Here is a 17,059-nt window from a genome sequence, read left to right on the forward strand (position 1 = left end):
CAGCCCCCACTCGCCCCCCAGAGCCGGGGAGAAAACCCAGGGGTCCTGCCTCCCAGCCCCCCAACATCCCTGCTCTATTCACTTAAACCCCACTCCCCTCCCAGACTGAGCGAGCCCCCCCCAGCTAGACCCCGGGGGGGGGGGGGGGGCACCAGCCTGCAGGGAATTGTGGGATGCGGACTCACCCGGCTCTGTGAAGGGGGCGGGAGGGTGGGGGTGAGCCGGGGGCAGCCCCACGTCTTGTGCGGAGGGCTGGGGTTTGGCTGGTAGAGAGGCGCGGCGGGTGCCAGCTGCGGGGGGGGTGGGGGGACTCAGCCGGCCCGGGCCGAGAAGAAGGGCAGGCCCCGGATGAAGCCGTCCAGCTTGGCGTGGAAGAGCTCACTCTGGATGGGTTCGCTCAGGCTGCACAGCGGGTTCTTCACCACGAACTCCACGTAGATCTGGGGGAGGGAAGAGAACCCAGGAGTCCTGGTTCCTGCTCTAACCCACCAGCCCCCACTCCCCTCCCAGAGCCGGGGAGAGAACCCAGGAGTCCTGGCTCCCAGCCCCCCTGCTCTAACCCACCAGCCCCCACTCCCCTCCCAGAGCTGGGGAGAGAACCCAGGAGTCCTGGCTCCCAGCTCCCCCTGCTCTAACCCACCAGCCCCCACTCCCCTCCCAGAGCTGGGGAGAGAACCCAGGAGTCCTGGCTCCCAGCCCCTCCCGCTCTAACCACCAGCCCCCACTCCCCTCCCAGAGCCGGGGAGAGAACCCAGGAGTCCTGGCTCCCAACCCCCGCCCCCAGGCAGGGCCCAGGCGCTGTGGGGCCAGGCCCAGGCTCACGTTGCTGTAGATCTGGTGGAGCACGTCTCGGATGTTGCCCACGCCCAGGTCCGTGTTCATGACGACCTTGAGCCCGCTGGGTGTCTCGTAATAATGCAACTTGTACTTGCTGGTCTGAAAGGCCAGGAACCCGTCCTTCCTGCGCCCGCGCGGCTAAGGAGTGTGATGGGGTCTGGCCCCCGCCCCGGAGAGACACCCCCGAAAACTCCCCAACCCCAGCCCGGGCATGTGGATCGAGAACCTCCCCCATGCTCATCACATGGACAGAGAACCCCCCCCCAGACCCTACAGAGCCCCCCCAGCCCATCGCATGGACAGAGACCCTCCCCCAGACCCTACACAGCTCCCCTGCTGGCCCCCCCCAGCTCATCACATGGACAGAGACCCCCCCCCCGACCCTACACAGCCCCCTGCTGGGCCCCCCAGCTCATCACATGGATAGAGACCCCCCCAGACCCTACACAGCCCCCTGCTGGGCCCCCCAGCTCATCACATGGATAGAGACCCCCCCCCAACCCTACACAGCCCCCTGCTGGGCCCCCCAGCTCATCACATGGATAGAGATTCCCCCCCCCTCCCCCACAGTCCCCTGCTGGGCCCTCCAGCTCATCACATGGATAGAGACTGCCCCGGACTCTACATATCCTCCCAGCCCATCACATGCCTACAGACCCCCCGCCCCCCGGTCCTGCACAGCCCCTGCCCCCCAGCGGAGCCCCACGGCGGGGCGGAAGGATACATGTCGACGGGGCTCATCTTGCCGACGAAGGAGCGCATGGAGAAGAGCATGCCGTACATGAGTTTGAACTCCTGGGGGGCAGCGAGAGAGAGGGCAGTGTGAGACCCCCCCCTTGCCACAACGGGGCTGGGGTGGGTAGGAGGACGTGCACCCCCGCCCCACTGGGATGGCTGCCGCCATGGCTAGCTAAGGGCCCCCGGGTCTCTCCTGGCGCCCCATGGGCTCAGCCCCCCAGGAAGCAAGAGTCTGGGCCCGGCCGACCGAGGTGTGGGGGGGGGCGGGAGGGGGTCTCACCTCCTCCTTGGAGATGCCGGCCTGTTTCTTGCGGTGCCACTCGCTGTAGTGCAGGCAGATCCCATTGCGGTCGAAGAGGTACAGGTTGTGCACCGTCATCTGTGGGATGGAAAGGGGCAGGGCATGGGGGTAATGGGCACACAAGAGGGCAGGGCACGGGGGGAGACGGTCAAACAAGGGGGCGGGGGGGGAGAGACCTTCGTTACTGGGCTCATTAATTTCCTTCTGCTTTTCTCCCTCTCCCTGACCCTGCAGCTCTGCCCCTCCCAAGCCCCCCACATGGAGCCCCACAGTCCCTCCCAGCCCCACCTGAGCCCGCCTTTCCCCCAACTGCCTCACAACCCACCCCAGCCCCCCAAGGCCCCACCTTCCATTCAACCAACCCCCCCGTCCCGCCCCCAGCCTTTTTACCCACAAACCAGCCCCGCCCCCGTACCCCACCCCTGCCCCCCAACAACCCCAACTCTGCCCCACCCCCAGGCTTTTCACCCGCAAACCAGCCCATCCCGCCCCCTGCCCCCAAACCACCCCCAGCCCCACCTGAGCCCATCTTTCCCCCAGCTGCCCCACAACCCACCCCAAACCCCACCTTCCATTCAACCAACCCCACCTGCCCCACCCCCAGCCTTTTCACCCCCAAACCAGCCCCGCCCCAACTCTGCCCCACCCCCGACCTTTTCACCCCGCCCCCCAAACCACCCCCACGCCCCAGCCCTCCAACCCCGCCCCTTGCCCCCAAACCGCCCCACCCCCGCACTCTCAGACCTCTGCCGCTGCTGGCCCTAGCCCCGGCCCCAGCCCCGCCGCAGGCTTTTTCCCTTCCGCGCCGCCGCTTCCGCTTCCGCTTCCGCCCCGCCCCGCGCGCCGGCCCTTGCCCCGCACCAAGATGGCGGCGGCCGCCTCGCGCCCAGGTGACCGGTGGGCGGGAGGGGAGGGGAGGGGCGCGCGGGGATGGTGGCGGGGAGTCGGTTGGCGGGGCGGGGCGGGGCGGTGTGAGGGAAGGGGGTGGGGCTGGGGATGAGGAGGGGCGGGGCTGGAGCGCTGGGGGCGGGGCTGAAGCGTCGCGGGGCGGGGGGGGGGTGGAGCAGTGGAGGCGGGGCTGGCGCGCCGCGAGGCAGGGGGCGGGGCTGGAAGAGCAGTTGAGGGGGGTGAGGCTGGGCAGCCCCATGGGGGGGGGGGGATTTTCTCAAGGGGGAGAGACAGGAGCCTTATGGGGCTGGAGGAGGGGCTGGGCTGGAGGAGACCCCAGTGGGGCTGGGCTGGGGGGGTGACCCCAGTGGGGCTGGAGGAGGGGCTGGGCTGGGGGGGAGACCCCAGTGGGGCTGGAGGCGGTGAGCCCCTGTGGGGGGAGGGGCTAAGGGAGTCATGGGGGGATGGGGAGACCCTGGTGGTGCTGGTGGCCTGGCTGGGTCCCCCCCTGACTGCTCTGTGCCCCCCCAACCCCTGCACCCCCAGGGTCTATGCGGAGCCAGAGCCTGGAGCGCCCCCCGGCGGCTGTTGCCCTGGCGTGAGGGGCCCAGCACCTTCCCCATCACCTCTGGCAGGTGAGTGCCGCTGCCTGCCCCATAGCAGGGTCCCCCCCTCCCTGGGGATTGCCCCACTGGTTGACACCCCCAGGGTGGCTGGAGCGGCCTCTACACCAGCTCCTGCCCCCGTGGCTGGGCCAGAGCCACAGGGCCAAGGGAGCCAAGGGTGCGGGGGTGACTCCAACCTGCCCTGATTGATGAGACATGTGGGGGTCCAATATGCTCAGGACTCCTGGGTTCTCTCCCCATCTCTGGGGGGGGGAGAGGGGGGCTAGTTGTTAGAATGGGGGTGGTGGTTGGGAAGCCAGGACTCCTGGGTTCTATCCTGGCTGTATGTGTGTCAGAGTCCCTCTACTGCTCTCAGCTGGGGGGATTCCTGGCGGTGTGTGGGTCTGTGGCTGTCTGTGTGTGTCAGAGCCTCTCTATTGCTCACAACCAAGGGGGACTCCCCAGGCAACAAGTTCCCAGTCCCTTCGGCTGCGCTTTTCCCCCCGGCGAGCGCGCGGCCCCCCCATGGCGGAGAAGGGCCCCTGCCCCGGGCTGGACGCCTCCCTGCGCAGCGAGGACCTGCTCAGTGACATGGAGCCGCTGCCCCTCTCGGCCCCGGCCACGCCGGCCCAGCCCTTCGGCTCCGAGGTGACGGCCCAGCTCTACGCCTCCCTGCGCCGGAGCCATCAGGCCGAGCTGGATGCCTGCTCCCAGCTGCAGCCGCCCGACCTGGACGCCCTGGCCGAGGAGCTGAACCGCACACTTTCAGTCGGGGTGGAGGCTAGCGCCCGCAGGAAGGTGAGGAGGGGGGGATGTGGGGCGGGGCGGTGGGGCAGGCGGTGGGGCCGGCCGTGGGGCCGGGCGGCATTGACGGCCGTGTCTGGCTCCTCCAGCAGGGCAGCGAGTCACGGCATGTGGCCGAGATGGAGACCGTGAGGTCGCGCCTGCGGACCATGCTGCAGGATTCCCGTGAACTGCCCTCTGGTGAGTGGGGTGGGGGGCACTCTCCCCTGGCAGTCAGGGCTGGAGTGGGAACAGCCGCCCCGCCCCAGAGGTGGCTGCGTCTCAGCGTCGGGCAAGGGGTCCCTGGGTAACCGGCCGTCCCGCCCCAGAAGTGACTGCATCTCAGCGCTGGGTGAGGGATCCCTGGGTAACCGGCCATCCCGCCCCAGAGGTGGCTGCATCTCAGCGCCGGGTGAGGGGTCCCTGTGTAACCAGCCGCCCCGCCCCAATATGGCTGCATCTCCGCGCCGGGCGAGGGGTCCCTGTGTAACAAGCCGCCCCGCCCCAGAGGTGGCTGCATCTCAGCGCCGGGTGAGGGGTCCCTGTGTAACCAGCTGCCCGGCCCCAATATGGCTGCATCTCCGCGCCAGGCGAGGGGTCCCTGGGTAACAAGCCGCCCCGCCCCAGAGGTGGCTGCATCTCAGCGTCGGGCGAGGGATCCCTCTATAAATAGCTGCTCTAGCTGTGGGTGCATTTCAGTGTTGGCCCTATATAACCAGCCGCCTGCCCCAGGGGTGGCTGCATCTCAGCGCCGGGCGAGGGGTCCCTGGGTAACCGGCTGCCCCGCCCCAGAGGTGGCCGCATCTCAGCGCCGGGCGAGGGGTCTCTGCACATGCCGTAGGTTAGGGGTGGCTTATGGTTACAAGACTTGCTAGGTTACCTTGGGCCATCACAGGTTCCCTTTCGCTCCCCTCCTGCTCCACAGCCGGCGGGGGAGGGGGTTCTCCCCAAGGAACCATTTAGCCCTCTCCAGCCCCCCCACTCTTTTTCCTCTCTCCTTGCAAAGTGCGGCAGGGCCTGCAGGGGGCACTGTGGCAGTGCCCAGCCATGCCAGGGAGCAGAGCACAGCACAGAGCCGCTGGGCCCGGGTCAGCTCAGCCCCCCGTTAAGCTGCCTGGCCCCTGTGTGAGGGAACAGTGCTGCCCTGCCTGGGCCCTTGGCTAGACCACGAGCCCCCTCCAGAGCTGGGGAGAGAACCCAGGAGTCCTGGCTCCCAGCCCCCCGCCTTGCTCTAACCCACCAGCCCCCACCCCCCTCCAGAGCTGGGGAGAGAACCCAGGAATCCTGACTCCCAGCCCCCCCCCCCTTGCTCTACCCACCAGCCCCCACCCCCCTCCAGAGCTGGGGAGAGAACCCAGGAATCCTGACTCCCAGCCCCCCCCCGCTTGCTCTAACCCACCAGCCCCCACCCCCCTCCAGAGCTGGGGAGAGAACCCAGGAATCCTGACTCCCAGCCCCCCCTGCTCTAACCACTAGCCCATACGCCTCTCCCAGAGCCAGGGGGTGGTTGTGCTGCAAGGGGAGCAGCACGCACTGCCCATGGGGTGGGACACAGGGGCCAGAGCTCCCCAGCAGATCTGGAGGACGGTGTTGCTGAGCAGCTGGCCCCTTTCTCCAGCAGGGGGTGCCCTCGGCTTGGCGACGGCAGAGCGGAAGGACGACGACTCCTTTGAGAGTGACAGTACCACTGCCCTCCTCGCGTGAGTGCTGGCGGGGGGTTGGGGAAGCAGGTTAAAGTCAGACTGTTATTGGGCTGCCCCGCCCCAGAGGTGGCTGCATCTCAGTGCTGGGCAAGGGGTCCCTGTGTCACCAGCTGCCCCACCCCAGAGGCGGCTGTGTCTCGGCGTCGGCACCCACAGACGGCCTGGAGAGAGCTGGGGGGAGGGGGGGGGGGGCTGTGGATGCCGAGCTGTGCTGGCCTGTCCGGGAGCCCCCTAACCCCCTGCCCTCTTTCAGCGCCAGGCCCCTGCAGGAGCTGTCCCCTCCCGGCTCGGTGTGCGGCCTGGAGGAGCTGTTTCCCCGCTACGCCAGCCTGCGCCTGGGCACCCCCCCTGAGCCCGCGCCCGCCACAGAGCCCCAGCTGCTGAAGGAGGCGCTGGCCAAGGAGCGGGCCCGCCGGAAGGTGAGGGGCTGGGCGCCGGGCTGGTCTTCCAGGATCCTTTGCGCCCAGCTCTTACCGTGAATGTATTTCCAGGGAGCGGTGTACCCAGTATGTGTGTGTACCAGCGGTGTATACACGTGGAGGGGAGGGTGTACAGGGGTGTGTGTAGATGTGAACCTGGGGGACTGTGTGTGCTGACCTGGTGGGTGTGGAGGGGTGTATATCTGGGGAGGGACGTACCCAGAGTGTATGTGTGTGTAAACACATGCCAGAGGGGTTGTGGGTGTGTACCTGGGCTGTGGGCATGTGTTTACACGTACTGGGGCTGGACAGGCATGTGTACCCGGGGAGGGGTGTACCCAAGCTGTGGGTGTTTACACGTACCGGAGCTGGGTGGGCGGGTCTACCCAGTTAGGGGTGTACCTGGGGTTGAGGTGTGTGCTGGGTGGCCGGGTGTACCTGGGGAGGTGTGTAACCAGGCATTCTGTGTGTGTGTGTTTACATTACAGGGTGTACCTGGGTCAGGGGAGTGGGTTTATATGAACCAGTGCTGGGCAGGCGGGTGTACCTGGGGAGGGGGGTACCTGGGGTGTGTGTGTGGGTGTTGACACGTACCGGGGCTGGGCAGGCGGGTGTACTCAGGGAGGGGTGTACCTGGGGTGGTGTGTGTGTTTTATACGTACCGGGGCTGGGCGGGTGGGTGTGTCACGGACTCCCAGATCGTGCCCACTCTTGGCCCTGTGCGGTCCGTGGGGGGATCCCCTTCCAGTGCGACAGCCCTTCTCGGGGGTCCACTCTCTCTCGGGGTTAGGCCCCACGCACCTCTCGGAGCCTTAGCACGTCTGTCTCTGCCGTGGGCCCCCTCAGGGAGTCCACTCACTCTGGACCCCCGGGGCCTCCACCCCCCGAAGGGGTTGATGCAATCCTGTTCTCTAGACCGGAGTGACTCTTAGCCAGCGTAAAACAGGAGTGTTTATTGAGAGGTGAACACAGCACAGGAAACTCTGACCCTCAGGCCTGGCCTCCCTCAGCCCAGCCCATCCAAGTCTCCCCTGCATCCAGGTGGGCTCTGCCTGCTCCCCCTCTCCAGCCCAGAGCCCCCGTGCTTCCCAGCTGGGCATCTGATCTCACCGGCCCCAAGCCCCGCCTCTGTCCATTGTCTTCTCTCCAGGTAAACAGGGTCACTGGGCCTCCTCTCCCCTCTTCTGTCCTCTGGTCCCCTCTGGCTGGAACCGGCTGGTTAGGTCACGGGGTCCTCTCTTTACAGCCCATGGTCCTCCCACTGGCCAGAACCAGCTGCGACTCCTGCGCTGCGTCTCCGGGTCGTCAGGTCACCAGTTGCTGGGGTGTCCATTCTCCAGGGCATTGGCTGGGGTCCCAAGTTCCCTCTCCGGTCCTCTGTAACAACAAACTCCCTCTCCCCTCACCTCGTTAAACCAGTAACACCCAGGGATACTGAGTCCCACTCCCTCTGCATGAAAATCCCCCACTTTGTCACAGGGTGTACCTGGGGTGGTGTGTGTGATTTTACATGTGCTGGGTGTACCTGGGCAGGGTGTAGCCAGGCTGTGTGCCTGCTGTGTGTGTGTGTGTGTACTTGGAGGGGCGTGGGGCTGGCTAAGGCGATTCTAACCCATTGCGGTGGGATGCAGGGCTAGATGGGCACATTGATCTGATCTGATCTGGGGTGGGGGTCGGGTGAGAGGGACCCCCAGCTGGGTGGACCCATTGAACTGCCCATGGGCGCGCGTACTGGAGCTCAGGATAAGCACTCCTGGGTTCTCCCCCCAGCTCTGGGAGGGGAGTGGGGGCCGGTGGGTTAGAGCAGGGGGGGCTGGGAGCCAGGACTCCTGGGTTCTCTCCCTGGCACTGGGAAGGGAGTGGGGGCTGGTGGGTTAGAGCAGGGGAGGCTGGGAGCCAGGACTCCTGGGTTCTCCCCCCAGCTCTGGGAGGGCAGTGGGGGCTGGTGGATTAGAGCAGGGGGGGCTGGGAGCCAGGATTCCTGGGTTCTCTCAATGGCACTGGGAAGGGAGTGGGGGCTGGTGGGTTAGAGCAGGGGGGGCTGGGAGCCAGGACTCCTGGGTTCTCTCCCCGGCTCTGGGAGGGGAGTGGGGGCTGGTGGGTTAGAGAAGGTGGGGCTGGGAGCCAGGACTCCTGGGTTCTCTCCCCGGCTCTGGGAGGGGAGTGGGGGCTGGTGGGTCAGAGCAGTGAGGGCTGGGAGCCAGGACTCCTGGGTTCTCTCCCCGGCTCTGGGAGGGGAGTGGGGTCAAGTGGTTAGATTGGGGGCGGGGCGGCGGCAGGCTGGGAGCCAGAACTCCTGGGTTCTCTCTCAGATCCTCCAGGAGTCCTGGCTTTCCCCCCCTCCACTAGCCCTCAGTGAGGGGGGAGGTGGAATCTGATGGTCCCCGCTGATGGGGCGAAGAAGGGACCGTTTGTCACCCCCTGCCCCTGGATACTGGGTGCATCCTCAGGGCAGGCCGCTGTGCCCGGGCAGAAGCCGAGGGAAGCCAGCTCCTGGGGCAGGGAATGGGGCCCCTGCTGGCCTCTCAGGAACAGCCCTGCCTTACCCTGCCAGCACGTCCGGGGGCGGGGGTGGGGTGCTTTGTGGCCCTCATTACCCTGAAGTGCTGTCTATGGGGTGCGCTCAGCTGTGTTTGGGCGCGTGTCATATGCCCCGTACTGCTAGCTGCTTGGGGGATTCCCCGGGCACTGGTGGGTTTGGTGCGGTGGGTCTGAAGCTGTGGCATGGCCCGCAGGGAGCTGGGGGGCACCCCCACCCCCCCGCCCTGGTACTGACCCCTGCTTTCCTCGCAGCACTGTGAGCGGCACGTGCAGGGCCTGCAGAGCCGGGCCCTGGAGCTGCAGCAGCAGCTGGCCGCAGCCATCTCCGCTGACATGAAGAAGGACAGTATGATTGAGCAGCTGGACAAGGTGAGCAGGGGCTGTGGGTCGGGAGTGAGGGGCACTGGCAGGGCTGAGTGGGGGGCAGGGCTGGGCTAGTAGGGGGCTGCAGGTCGGGAGTGAGGGGCGCCGGCAGGGCCGTTCCCAATGACGCACTCTTTTGCCCTCTCCTCTGGCAGACCCTGGCCAAGGTGGTGGAGGGTTGGAACCGGCAGGAGGCGGAGCGGACGGAGCTGCTGCGGGGGCTCCAGGCGGAGAAGGAGGCGGTGCAGCGGGCGCTGAGTGAGCAGCAGGAGGTGAGTGGCGGGCCGGCGGGAGGCGCTGGTGGCCGAGCTGCCCGCCCGGCGCAGCCCTGAGCCCTGATGCGTCTCCCCCACAGAGGGCGTCGCAGCTGGAGGTGCGGCTGGAGCAGGCGCAGGAGGCCCTGAGCCGGGAGCAGCAGGCGGCGAGCCAGCAGCGTGAGGAGGCAGCAGTGCTGGTAAGAGTCCCCTGCCCGAGCTGGAGCCCCACGGCTGGGGGGTGCAGAAAGGGGCCCGTAGAGCTGAGCGCCGGAGCCCATGGGGACCGCAGCTCCCAGCATGCCCTGCTCCTCCTAGAGTCGGGCGCTGGAGCCCACAGGGACCACAGCTCCCAGCATGCTCTGCTTCCCGTATGGCTGGGCACTGGAGCCCATCGGTACTGCAGCTCCCAGCATGCCCTGCTCCCCGTAGAGCCGGGCGCTGGAGCCCACAGGGACAGCAGCTCCCAGCATGCCCTGCTCCTCATAGAGCCGAGCGCCAGAGCCAATCGCTACTGCAGCTCCCAGCATGCCCTGCTCCCCGTAGAGCCGAGCACTGGAGCCCATGGATACTGCAGCTCCCAGCATGCCTTGCTGCCCCTAGAACCGGGCCTGGTGCATGTTGGGCCGGGTGGCCCCTTTCACCCTTGTGTCCCGTCCCTCCCCCGCAGCAGGAGGAGAAGGCGGGGCTGCTGCGGAGCCTGGAGGCGGAGCGCCAGCGCGGGCGGGGGCTGCAGGCGGAGCGGGAGCACGGGCAGCGCCAGCTGGAGGCGCTGCGGGCCACGCTGGAGGAGCAGCAGGCGGGCTGGGCGCAGCGGGAGCGCCAGCTGGAGCAGCGTTGCCAGGCCCTGCAGGACGAGAGCGCCGGGCAGCTGGAGCGAGAGAAGGTGAGACCCCCCCACTGCCCTAAACCGGGAGCAGCACCCTGTGCCCGTCTCCCCTCTGCCCCTGCCAGCAGGGCACCCTGCCACTCTGCCCACCCCCCCCCCCCCCGGCGCCCCTTCCTCTCTGCCTTCCCACTGGCCGGGGGACTCCCCTGATGCCCCTCAGCTGGCCCGGTTTGCCCTTGTCATGCCCCCTTTGCCCCTCTCCCTCTGTGCCCCGTGCCCTGGGTGCCCCTGTCTCCTAGATGCCCAGTTCTGTTGCCACAACACCCCCCTCTGTGCCCCCTGGCTCCTACATCCTGCCCCCACTGCCTTCTGTGCCCAAACCCCACCTGTCTCCCCCACACTCCTGGGGTCCAGCTCTCTACCCCACCGCTCCCTCAGCCCCCTCGGAGGGAGTGGGGGCTAGTGGTTAGAGCAGGGGGGCTGGGAGCCAGGACTCCTGGGTTCTGTCTCTGCTGGAGCCGGGCAGTGCGGGGTAGTGGTTAGCCTGGGGGCTGCACATCTGGCTGTCCCTTTGCCAGGCGGCCGTGCAGCGGGAGGCCCAGCGCGCCGCGGACGCCCAGCAGGTCCTGGCCTCGGTGCAGGCCGACGCCCAGCGCCTGGAGAGCGAGCTGGAGGCAGCGCGGAGTGAGCGGGACGGGCTGCAGATGGAGATCAGCATGGTGAAGGTACCGGGGGCTTTTCCCCTCTAAGGGGTGCTGGCTCCCACCCGGCCCCAGGGCAGGGATTGGCTGGCTCGGGGGCGGGGAATGGGGCAGGGGCCTGTCCCCTCTAGGGGGCACCGGCTCCCATCCGGCCCCAGGGCGGGGACTGGCTGGCTCAGGGAGGCAGAGAGTGGGGCAGGGGCCTGTCCCCTCTAGGGGGTGCCGGCTCCCCTCCAGCCCCAGGGCGGGGACTAGCTCGAGGGGGTCCCTGGCTGCCAGCAGACCCCCTGTGCCCCCAGGCGCGGTGTGAGGCCCAGAAGGCGAAGCTGGAGGCAGAGCTGAAGGTGGCGCTGGAGCAGCAGGTGACAGAGAGGCTGGCGCGGGTGCATGAGGACAGCCTGCGGCAGACGGGTGCCATGCGGGAGCAGCACAGGTATCCCCCGATTCCTCGCCCCACGGCCGCCCCCCCTCCCAGCCGCTTGGTCCCAGCTCCCTACGCGGGTGGGGCCGGAAGGGGACCCCGTGCCCACTGCTCAGCCTGGCCCTTCTACACACCCCTCAGGAAGCAGCTGCTGGAGCTCAGCGGGCACCACGAGCGGGAGCTAGGCAGTCAGCTGGCGCAGTTCCGGGTTGAGCTGGCCGAGCGCGAGGAGCGGCAGCGGCGCCTGGTTGAGGACTATGAGCTGAGGTACTGAGCGGGCACCCGGGGGGCTGGTTATCCAGGGACCCCTCGCCCGGCGCTGAGATGCAGCCACCTCTGGTTACACAGGGAACCTCTCGCCCGGCACTGAGATGCAGCCACCTCTGGGGTGGGCGGCTGGTTATCCAGGCCATGGGGCACCCCCACAGTAGAGCACCGACACCCCCCCTTCTCTGCAGGCTGGCCAGGCAGGAGGAGTCGGCGCGGGAGCTGCAGGCCGGGAAGTGGCGGCTGGAGGCCCAGCGAGCGGACATGGTCGCCCGGCTCCAGGCCATGATGCAGTCGCATTGGAACGAGGCCCTGCGCGTGCTGACTGGAGATTCCTCCTTGCAGTCTCCCGCCAAGGGCCCCCGCCAGGTGAGTGCCAGGGGAACCCAGGAGTCCTGGCCCCCCGCTCCCACCCCGCTCTAACCCACCAGTCCCCACTCCCCTCCCAGAGCCAGGGAGAGAACCCAGGAGTCCTGGCTCCCAGTCCCCCCTGCTCTAACCACCAGCCCCCACTCCCCTCCCAGAGCAGGGGAGAGAACCCAGGAGTCCTGGCTCCCAGCCCCCCCCCCCGCTCTAACCCACCAGCCCCCACTCCCCTCCCAGAGCCGGGGAGAGAACCCAGGAGTCCTGGCTCCCAGCGCCCCCCGCTCTAACCCACCAGGCCCCACTCCCCTCCCAGAGCCGGGGAGAGAACCCAGGAGTCCTGTTCTTATCCCCTGCTGGTCTCTAAGCCCCCCCATCTCTTTGTCCCCCAACAGCCTTCCGACGCCGCCTCCCGCTCCGAGCCGGAGCGCCTGGGCCAGCCCCCCAGCCCCGCCCCTCCCGGGAAGCCGGAGAGCTGGCAAGAGGACCCCTGCAGCGGTGCCGGGGACGGCAAGGGGGGCGGCTGGGCCTTCGCCCAAGCCGTGCCCCTGCAGCCCGTCACCCAGCGCAGCTCCCTGCCGGTGGCGCGGGGCCCCGAGCGCTTCCTGCCCCTGGCGCCCAGCGGGTGCGTCTCCGTTGAGCTGGCCCAGCTCCTGAACCAGAGCCTCCGGAGCCAGCTGGGCTTCCAGCCACTGGAGCCGCAGCCCGACGACTCCGCCAGCCCAGGTACGGGGTTCGGGCGTGCCCGCATCCCACCGCTAGCTCCGGGGAACCCCCAGCTGTACCCCGGCTGGGCTGGGGCTTGGGAGCAGCTCCCCCTGGCCTCCCTCGCCTGGCGGCTGGCTGAGATGCAGCTGGCTCGGGGTGGAGCGCGGGGCTGTTGGTGTGGGGACCACCTGGCCAGCATGAGAGGTGTCCCCTGCTCCCTGCCCCACAGTGCCCCCTAGCACCACCCTGGGGCCAGCCCCCCCTGCCAGGGGAGAGCGCCCCCTGCTGAGCCCCCCCGCCCCGCTCCCTGCCCCACAGCACCACCCTGGGGCCAGCCCTGCCTGCCAGGGGAGAGCGCCCCCTGCTGAGCCCCCCGCCCCACTCCAAGCTCCACAGCGCCCCCTAGTGCTGCCCTGGGGCAAGCCCTGCCTGCCAGGGGAGAGCGCCCCCTGCTGAGCCTCCCTGCCCTCACAGCGCCCCCTAGCGCCGCCCTGGGGCCAGCCCTGCCTGCCAGGGGAGAGCGCCCCCTGCTGAGCCCCCCACCCCGTTCCCTGCCCCACAGCACCCCCTAGCGCCGCCCTGGGGCCAGCCCTGGCTGCCAGGGGAGAGCACCCCCTAGCGCCACCCTGGGGCATTGGGGCTGGCACCTGAGGTTGGGGGGGGCACCGGGTTATAATGTTCTGACCCCTTTTTCCCACCCAGGGCTGAGCTCGCACCCCCCTCACCTGGCGGAGCACCCCTACCCCGAGGACGAGGGGGGGCCCAGCGATGGCGAGACCCCCCCGAACAGCAGCCTGGAGAGCGGGGGGCAGGTGCCCCCCGGCCAGCTGCACCCAGAGCTGCAGTACTACATGGCGCTGGTAGGAGCCTGGCAGTGGGGGGGTTCTGGCCAGGGAGGGTGGGGGGCTGGGGACTGGCTGTGTGTGTGTGGCGGGGGGGCGGGGTCAGGGACTGGGTACCCAGCTGCTCACTTCTTCCCTCCCCCCCCGTCTTTCTCTCAGCTGCTGGAGCAGATGCCGAGTGACCCCCCCAGGCAGGAGGGGCCGGGGGGTGAGAGTCCCCCCCGCCCCACGGGTCAGGCCCAGCCCCACACCCACCCAGGTAAGGCTGCCCCACCTCGGTCCCGCCCCCCAGCAGCCCCAGGCCCACCCCACATGGGCCCCCCCCCCAGCAGCCCGGGTGCTGCCCCATGTGGGTTGTGCCCCCTGTCCCAGCGGACCGGGTCCCACCCCCCATGGGTCCAGCCCCCTGTCCCAGCAGCGTGGCATGGCCCAGCCCCCATGTGACCCCCACCCCCCGTCTCCTCTGCCTGCAGGCTTGGCCCCGGAGGACCCCCCCTCGCTGTGGGAGACGCTCCGGCCCCACGGCCCCCAGCGCGCCCCCCCCACCGCCGCCGTGCAGAAGACCAAGGTGCCGCTCGCCAAAGCCAGCTACAGGCAGCGGAACCTAGACCCACCGAGCCCGCCGCAGCGCCCAACCGGTGAGCCCCCCCAAGCCCCGCTCCCTGCCCCACAGCACCCCCTAGCGCCGCCCTAGGGCCAGCTGTCCCTCCCCCACCCTGGCTTACCGCGTCTCTCTCGGCAGGGGGCGAGGGGGGCGTCCTGTCCCCCCGGCAGATGGCTGAGGTCTCCCGCCTGCTGCGGCTGTACCAGGCCAAGGGCCGGGTGGCGCCCTCCTCCGAGGAGCTGTTTGCCTACCTGCACTCTGGCGACAGCAGCGGGTAAGGCTGGTGCTGCGCCTGCCCCAGGGCCTCCGGGCTCCACCCTGCTCCTAGGGACCCCCGGGGGCGGGATGTACACCCCAAGGGCGGCCGGAGAGGACTACACCTCCCAAAGTGCAGTGCTCTACCCGCCTTGCATGCTGGGAGGTGTAGTCCTCTAGCTGCTGCAGTTCCCCTCCCCACCTCCCCATCGACACAAGGATGCGAAACTTAGTATATGGGTCCAGGGGTGGGGGGATCCCTCATCTACTCCCCATCAGCTCGGTTTAGGGCTTGGTGGGGGGAGGGCTGGGAGCCAGGACTCCTGGGTTCTCTCCCTGGCTCTGGGAGGGGAGTGGGGGCTGGTGGTTAGTGCGGGGGTGGGGCGCTGGGAGCCAGGACTCCTGGGTTCTCTCCCTGGCTCTGGGAGGGGAGTGGGGGCTGGTGGTTAGTGTGGGGGTGGGACGCTGGGAGCCAGGACTCCTGGGTTCTCTCCGATTGGCTCTGGGAGGGGAGTGGGGGCTGGTGGGTTAGAGCTGGGGGGGCTGGGAGCCAGGGCTCCTGGGTTCTTTCCGAGGCTCTGGGAGGGGAGTGGGGGCTGGTGGGTTAGAGCTGGGGGGGCTGGGAGCCAGGACTCCTGGGTTCTATTCCTGGCTCTGGGAAGGGAGTGGGGTCCAGTGGTTATAGCGGGGGAGGCGGTGCTGGAAGCCAGGACTCCTGGGTTCTATTCCTGGCTCTCCGAGGGGCGTGAGGTCCAGTTGTTAGAGCAGGGGCGGGGCTGGGAGCCAGGACTCCTGGGTTCTCTTGGCCCATTCCTATCTGCTGCTCCCCAGGCCCGACGTGAAGGGCGACGGGGGCCACGTGAAGCCGGCCGCCCGCAGGAACCTTGACCCCAGGCTGCCGGAGGCCGGCAGGAGAGAGGTGAGTCTGCCAGGGGCTGGGGGGGGATGGGCGCTGTCGGTGTTGGGCGCCGTGGGGGGCTCTGGGGCTGGGCTCTGTGGGTGACGGGCTCTGGGGATTGCTATGGGGCAGGGCGCTGAGGGAGAGGGCTGCTTTGCATCCTGAGGGGTCGCACCCTTCCCCCAGGGCCTGGGGCTCTGTTCCCGGCCGCTCACCCTCCCCCCCCCCCCTCTCCCGCAGGTGGGTCCCCCCCGGCGCCCGGCCGGTGCCCGACCCGGCCCTGAGAAGACCCACGGCGTTGCTAAGGGCGGGCGGAAGACAGCCCAGCTCGGTGCCCGCACCGGCAAGGGGGGCGGCGTGTGGAGATGAAGCGGGTTCCCCGTGGGGCGTCCTGATGCCGTCACACCCTGCACCCCCCGGGCACAGACCCCCCCCCCGGTCCCAGGGGTCTCCCCACTGCCCTAGGGGCCCTGTTCTCAGCCCCAGTTCGCATGTTGTGTTGGTGCCAGGGTGGCACGTGGGGCTGGGCTGCTCCCCATTCGCACTGTGTTGCGTTGCTCTAAGTTATTGCCCCCCTGTTGGGGCGCTGTTGGTTATTTTTCTAAATAAAGAGGAGTTGGGTTTTGCAGCAGATCCGGTGCCGTGATTGGGGGGCCCAGCCCGCCAGCCCTTTGCTCACGTGCCCTCCTCCGGGAAGGGCAGGAACACTGGGCGTCGCCCAATGGTAGCAGACCCATGGGCCCATCCACCCAGGTATCCTGCCTCCTGCCGGCTCAGCCCCACGGGCCCATCTCCCCCGGCATCCTGCCTCCTGCCTGCCGCCCGGCTCGGCCCCACGGGCCCATCTCCCCCAACGTCCCGCCTCCTGCCTGCCGCCCGGCTTGGCCCCACGGGCCCATGTCCCCCGGCGTCCCGCCTCCTGCCTACCGTCTGGCTTGGCCCCACGAGCCCATCTACCCCGGCGTCCCGCCTCCTCCCTGCCCAGAGTAGCGGAGCCTGTGCAGTGATTGGCAGAGCTGGGTTTGTCGGGGGGAGGGCTTCCCCCCTGTGCCCAGCCCCTCCCCCAGGCTGGGCACTGCCATCTGCTCCCCCCCCCCCCCCCGGCAGCGTAGGGCGATCAGACCGCCGTGATTAGCTCTAATCTGCTTTTGTGCGAACGCGGCTTACACAACCCTGCGGTGCCCGCCCCGTGCGGGTGCCTTGGGGCCGGCTTTCTCCCCGCCATCCTGTGCTGTGTTCCTTTCCCCCGTGGGACCCCCCTCAATCGGTGCCCGGCGCTCGCTCGATGAGCCCCTCGGCGCGACGTGCCTGTCTCTTTTAATGGGCAGCCCCCTGATGCGAATCCTGCGCCGGGGAGACAGCTCCAGGAGCTGAGCCACGCCTTGATTTCTCCTCCCTCTGCCCTTTTTTCGGGTGCCCCGGCGGGCACCCGGAAAGCATGGCGGACACATTTGGTGCCCACTGGGGGAGGGTCATGCCCACCATCTCCTGGGAACTCGTGAGAGGGGCCAGGCCGGGATCCGGCTCTCCAGGGCACGTCCACACAGGGAGAAAAGACCCGCGGCCGGCCCGGGTCAATGGCTCCATCTCCCAGGGCTAAAAAATTGTGCCAATTTTTCAGCCCCATGGCCTGGGCCAGGCGTGGCTTTCTTTTATCCTGGTGTGGACGTCTGAGGCCGGACACGGGACCTTTGCAACCGTCCGACCCGTCCCATGCGACCCCCCCAAATCGCTCCCGG

General features: G+C 68.8%; 2 protein-coding genes across 2 annotated transcripts; one reads left to right on the forward strand and one right to left on the reverse strand.

Moving 5' to 3' along the window:
* Window positions 1–273: 273 nt before the first annotated feature.
* On the reverse strand, window positions 274–2,688 carry TRAPPC1 (trafficking protein particle complex subunit 1). Its single transcript, XM_065417218.1, has 5 exons — window positions 2,621–2,688; window positions 1,856–1,954; window positions 1,562–1,632; window positions 823–961; window positions 274–440 (listed from the first exon to the last, which is right to left on the reverse strand). The coding sequence occupies exons 2-5, from the start codon at window positions 1,952–1,954 to the stop codon at window positions 312–314; spliced, it is 438 nt and encodes a 145-aa protein (XP_065273290.1). The 5' UTR covers window positions 2,621–2,688; the 3' UTR covers window positions 274–311.
* A 53-nt stretch (window positions 2,689–2,741) lies between these two features.
* On the forward strand, window positions 2,742–15,689 carry CNTROB (centrobin, centriole duplication and spindle assembly protein). Its single transcript, XM_065417373.1, has 21 exons — window positions 2,742–2,777; window positions 3,311–3,399; window positions 3,822–4,167; window positions 4,263–4,353; window positions 5,771–5,852; window positions 6,109–6,274; window positions 9,068–9,184; window positions 9,334–9,450; window positions 9,534–9,632; window positions 10,103–10,318; window positions 10,840–10,986; window positions 11,262–11,395; window positions 11,525–11,650; window positions 11,842–12,025; window positions 12,409–12,739; window positions 13,424–13,581; window positions 13,723–13,822; window positions 14,037–14,201; window positions 14,306–14,441; window positions 15,254–15,341; window positions 15,561–15,689. The coding sequence occupies exons 1-21, from the start codon at window positions 2,742–2,744 to the stop codon at window positions 15,687–15,689; spliced, it is 3,057 nt and encodes a 1,018-aa protein (XP_065273445.1).
* The last annotated feature ends 1,370 nt before the right edge of the window (window positions 15,690–17,059 follow it).

This window comes from Emys orbicularis, chromosome 15, assembly GCF_028017835.1.
Source record: "Emys orbicularis isolate rEmyOrb1 chromosome 15, rEmyOrb1.hap1, whole genome shotgun sequence".
NCBI lineage: Eukaryota > Metazoa > Chordata > Testudines > Emydidae > Emys > Emys orbicularis.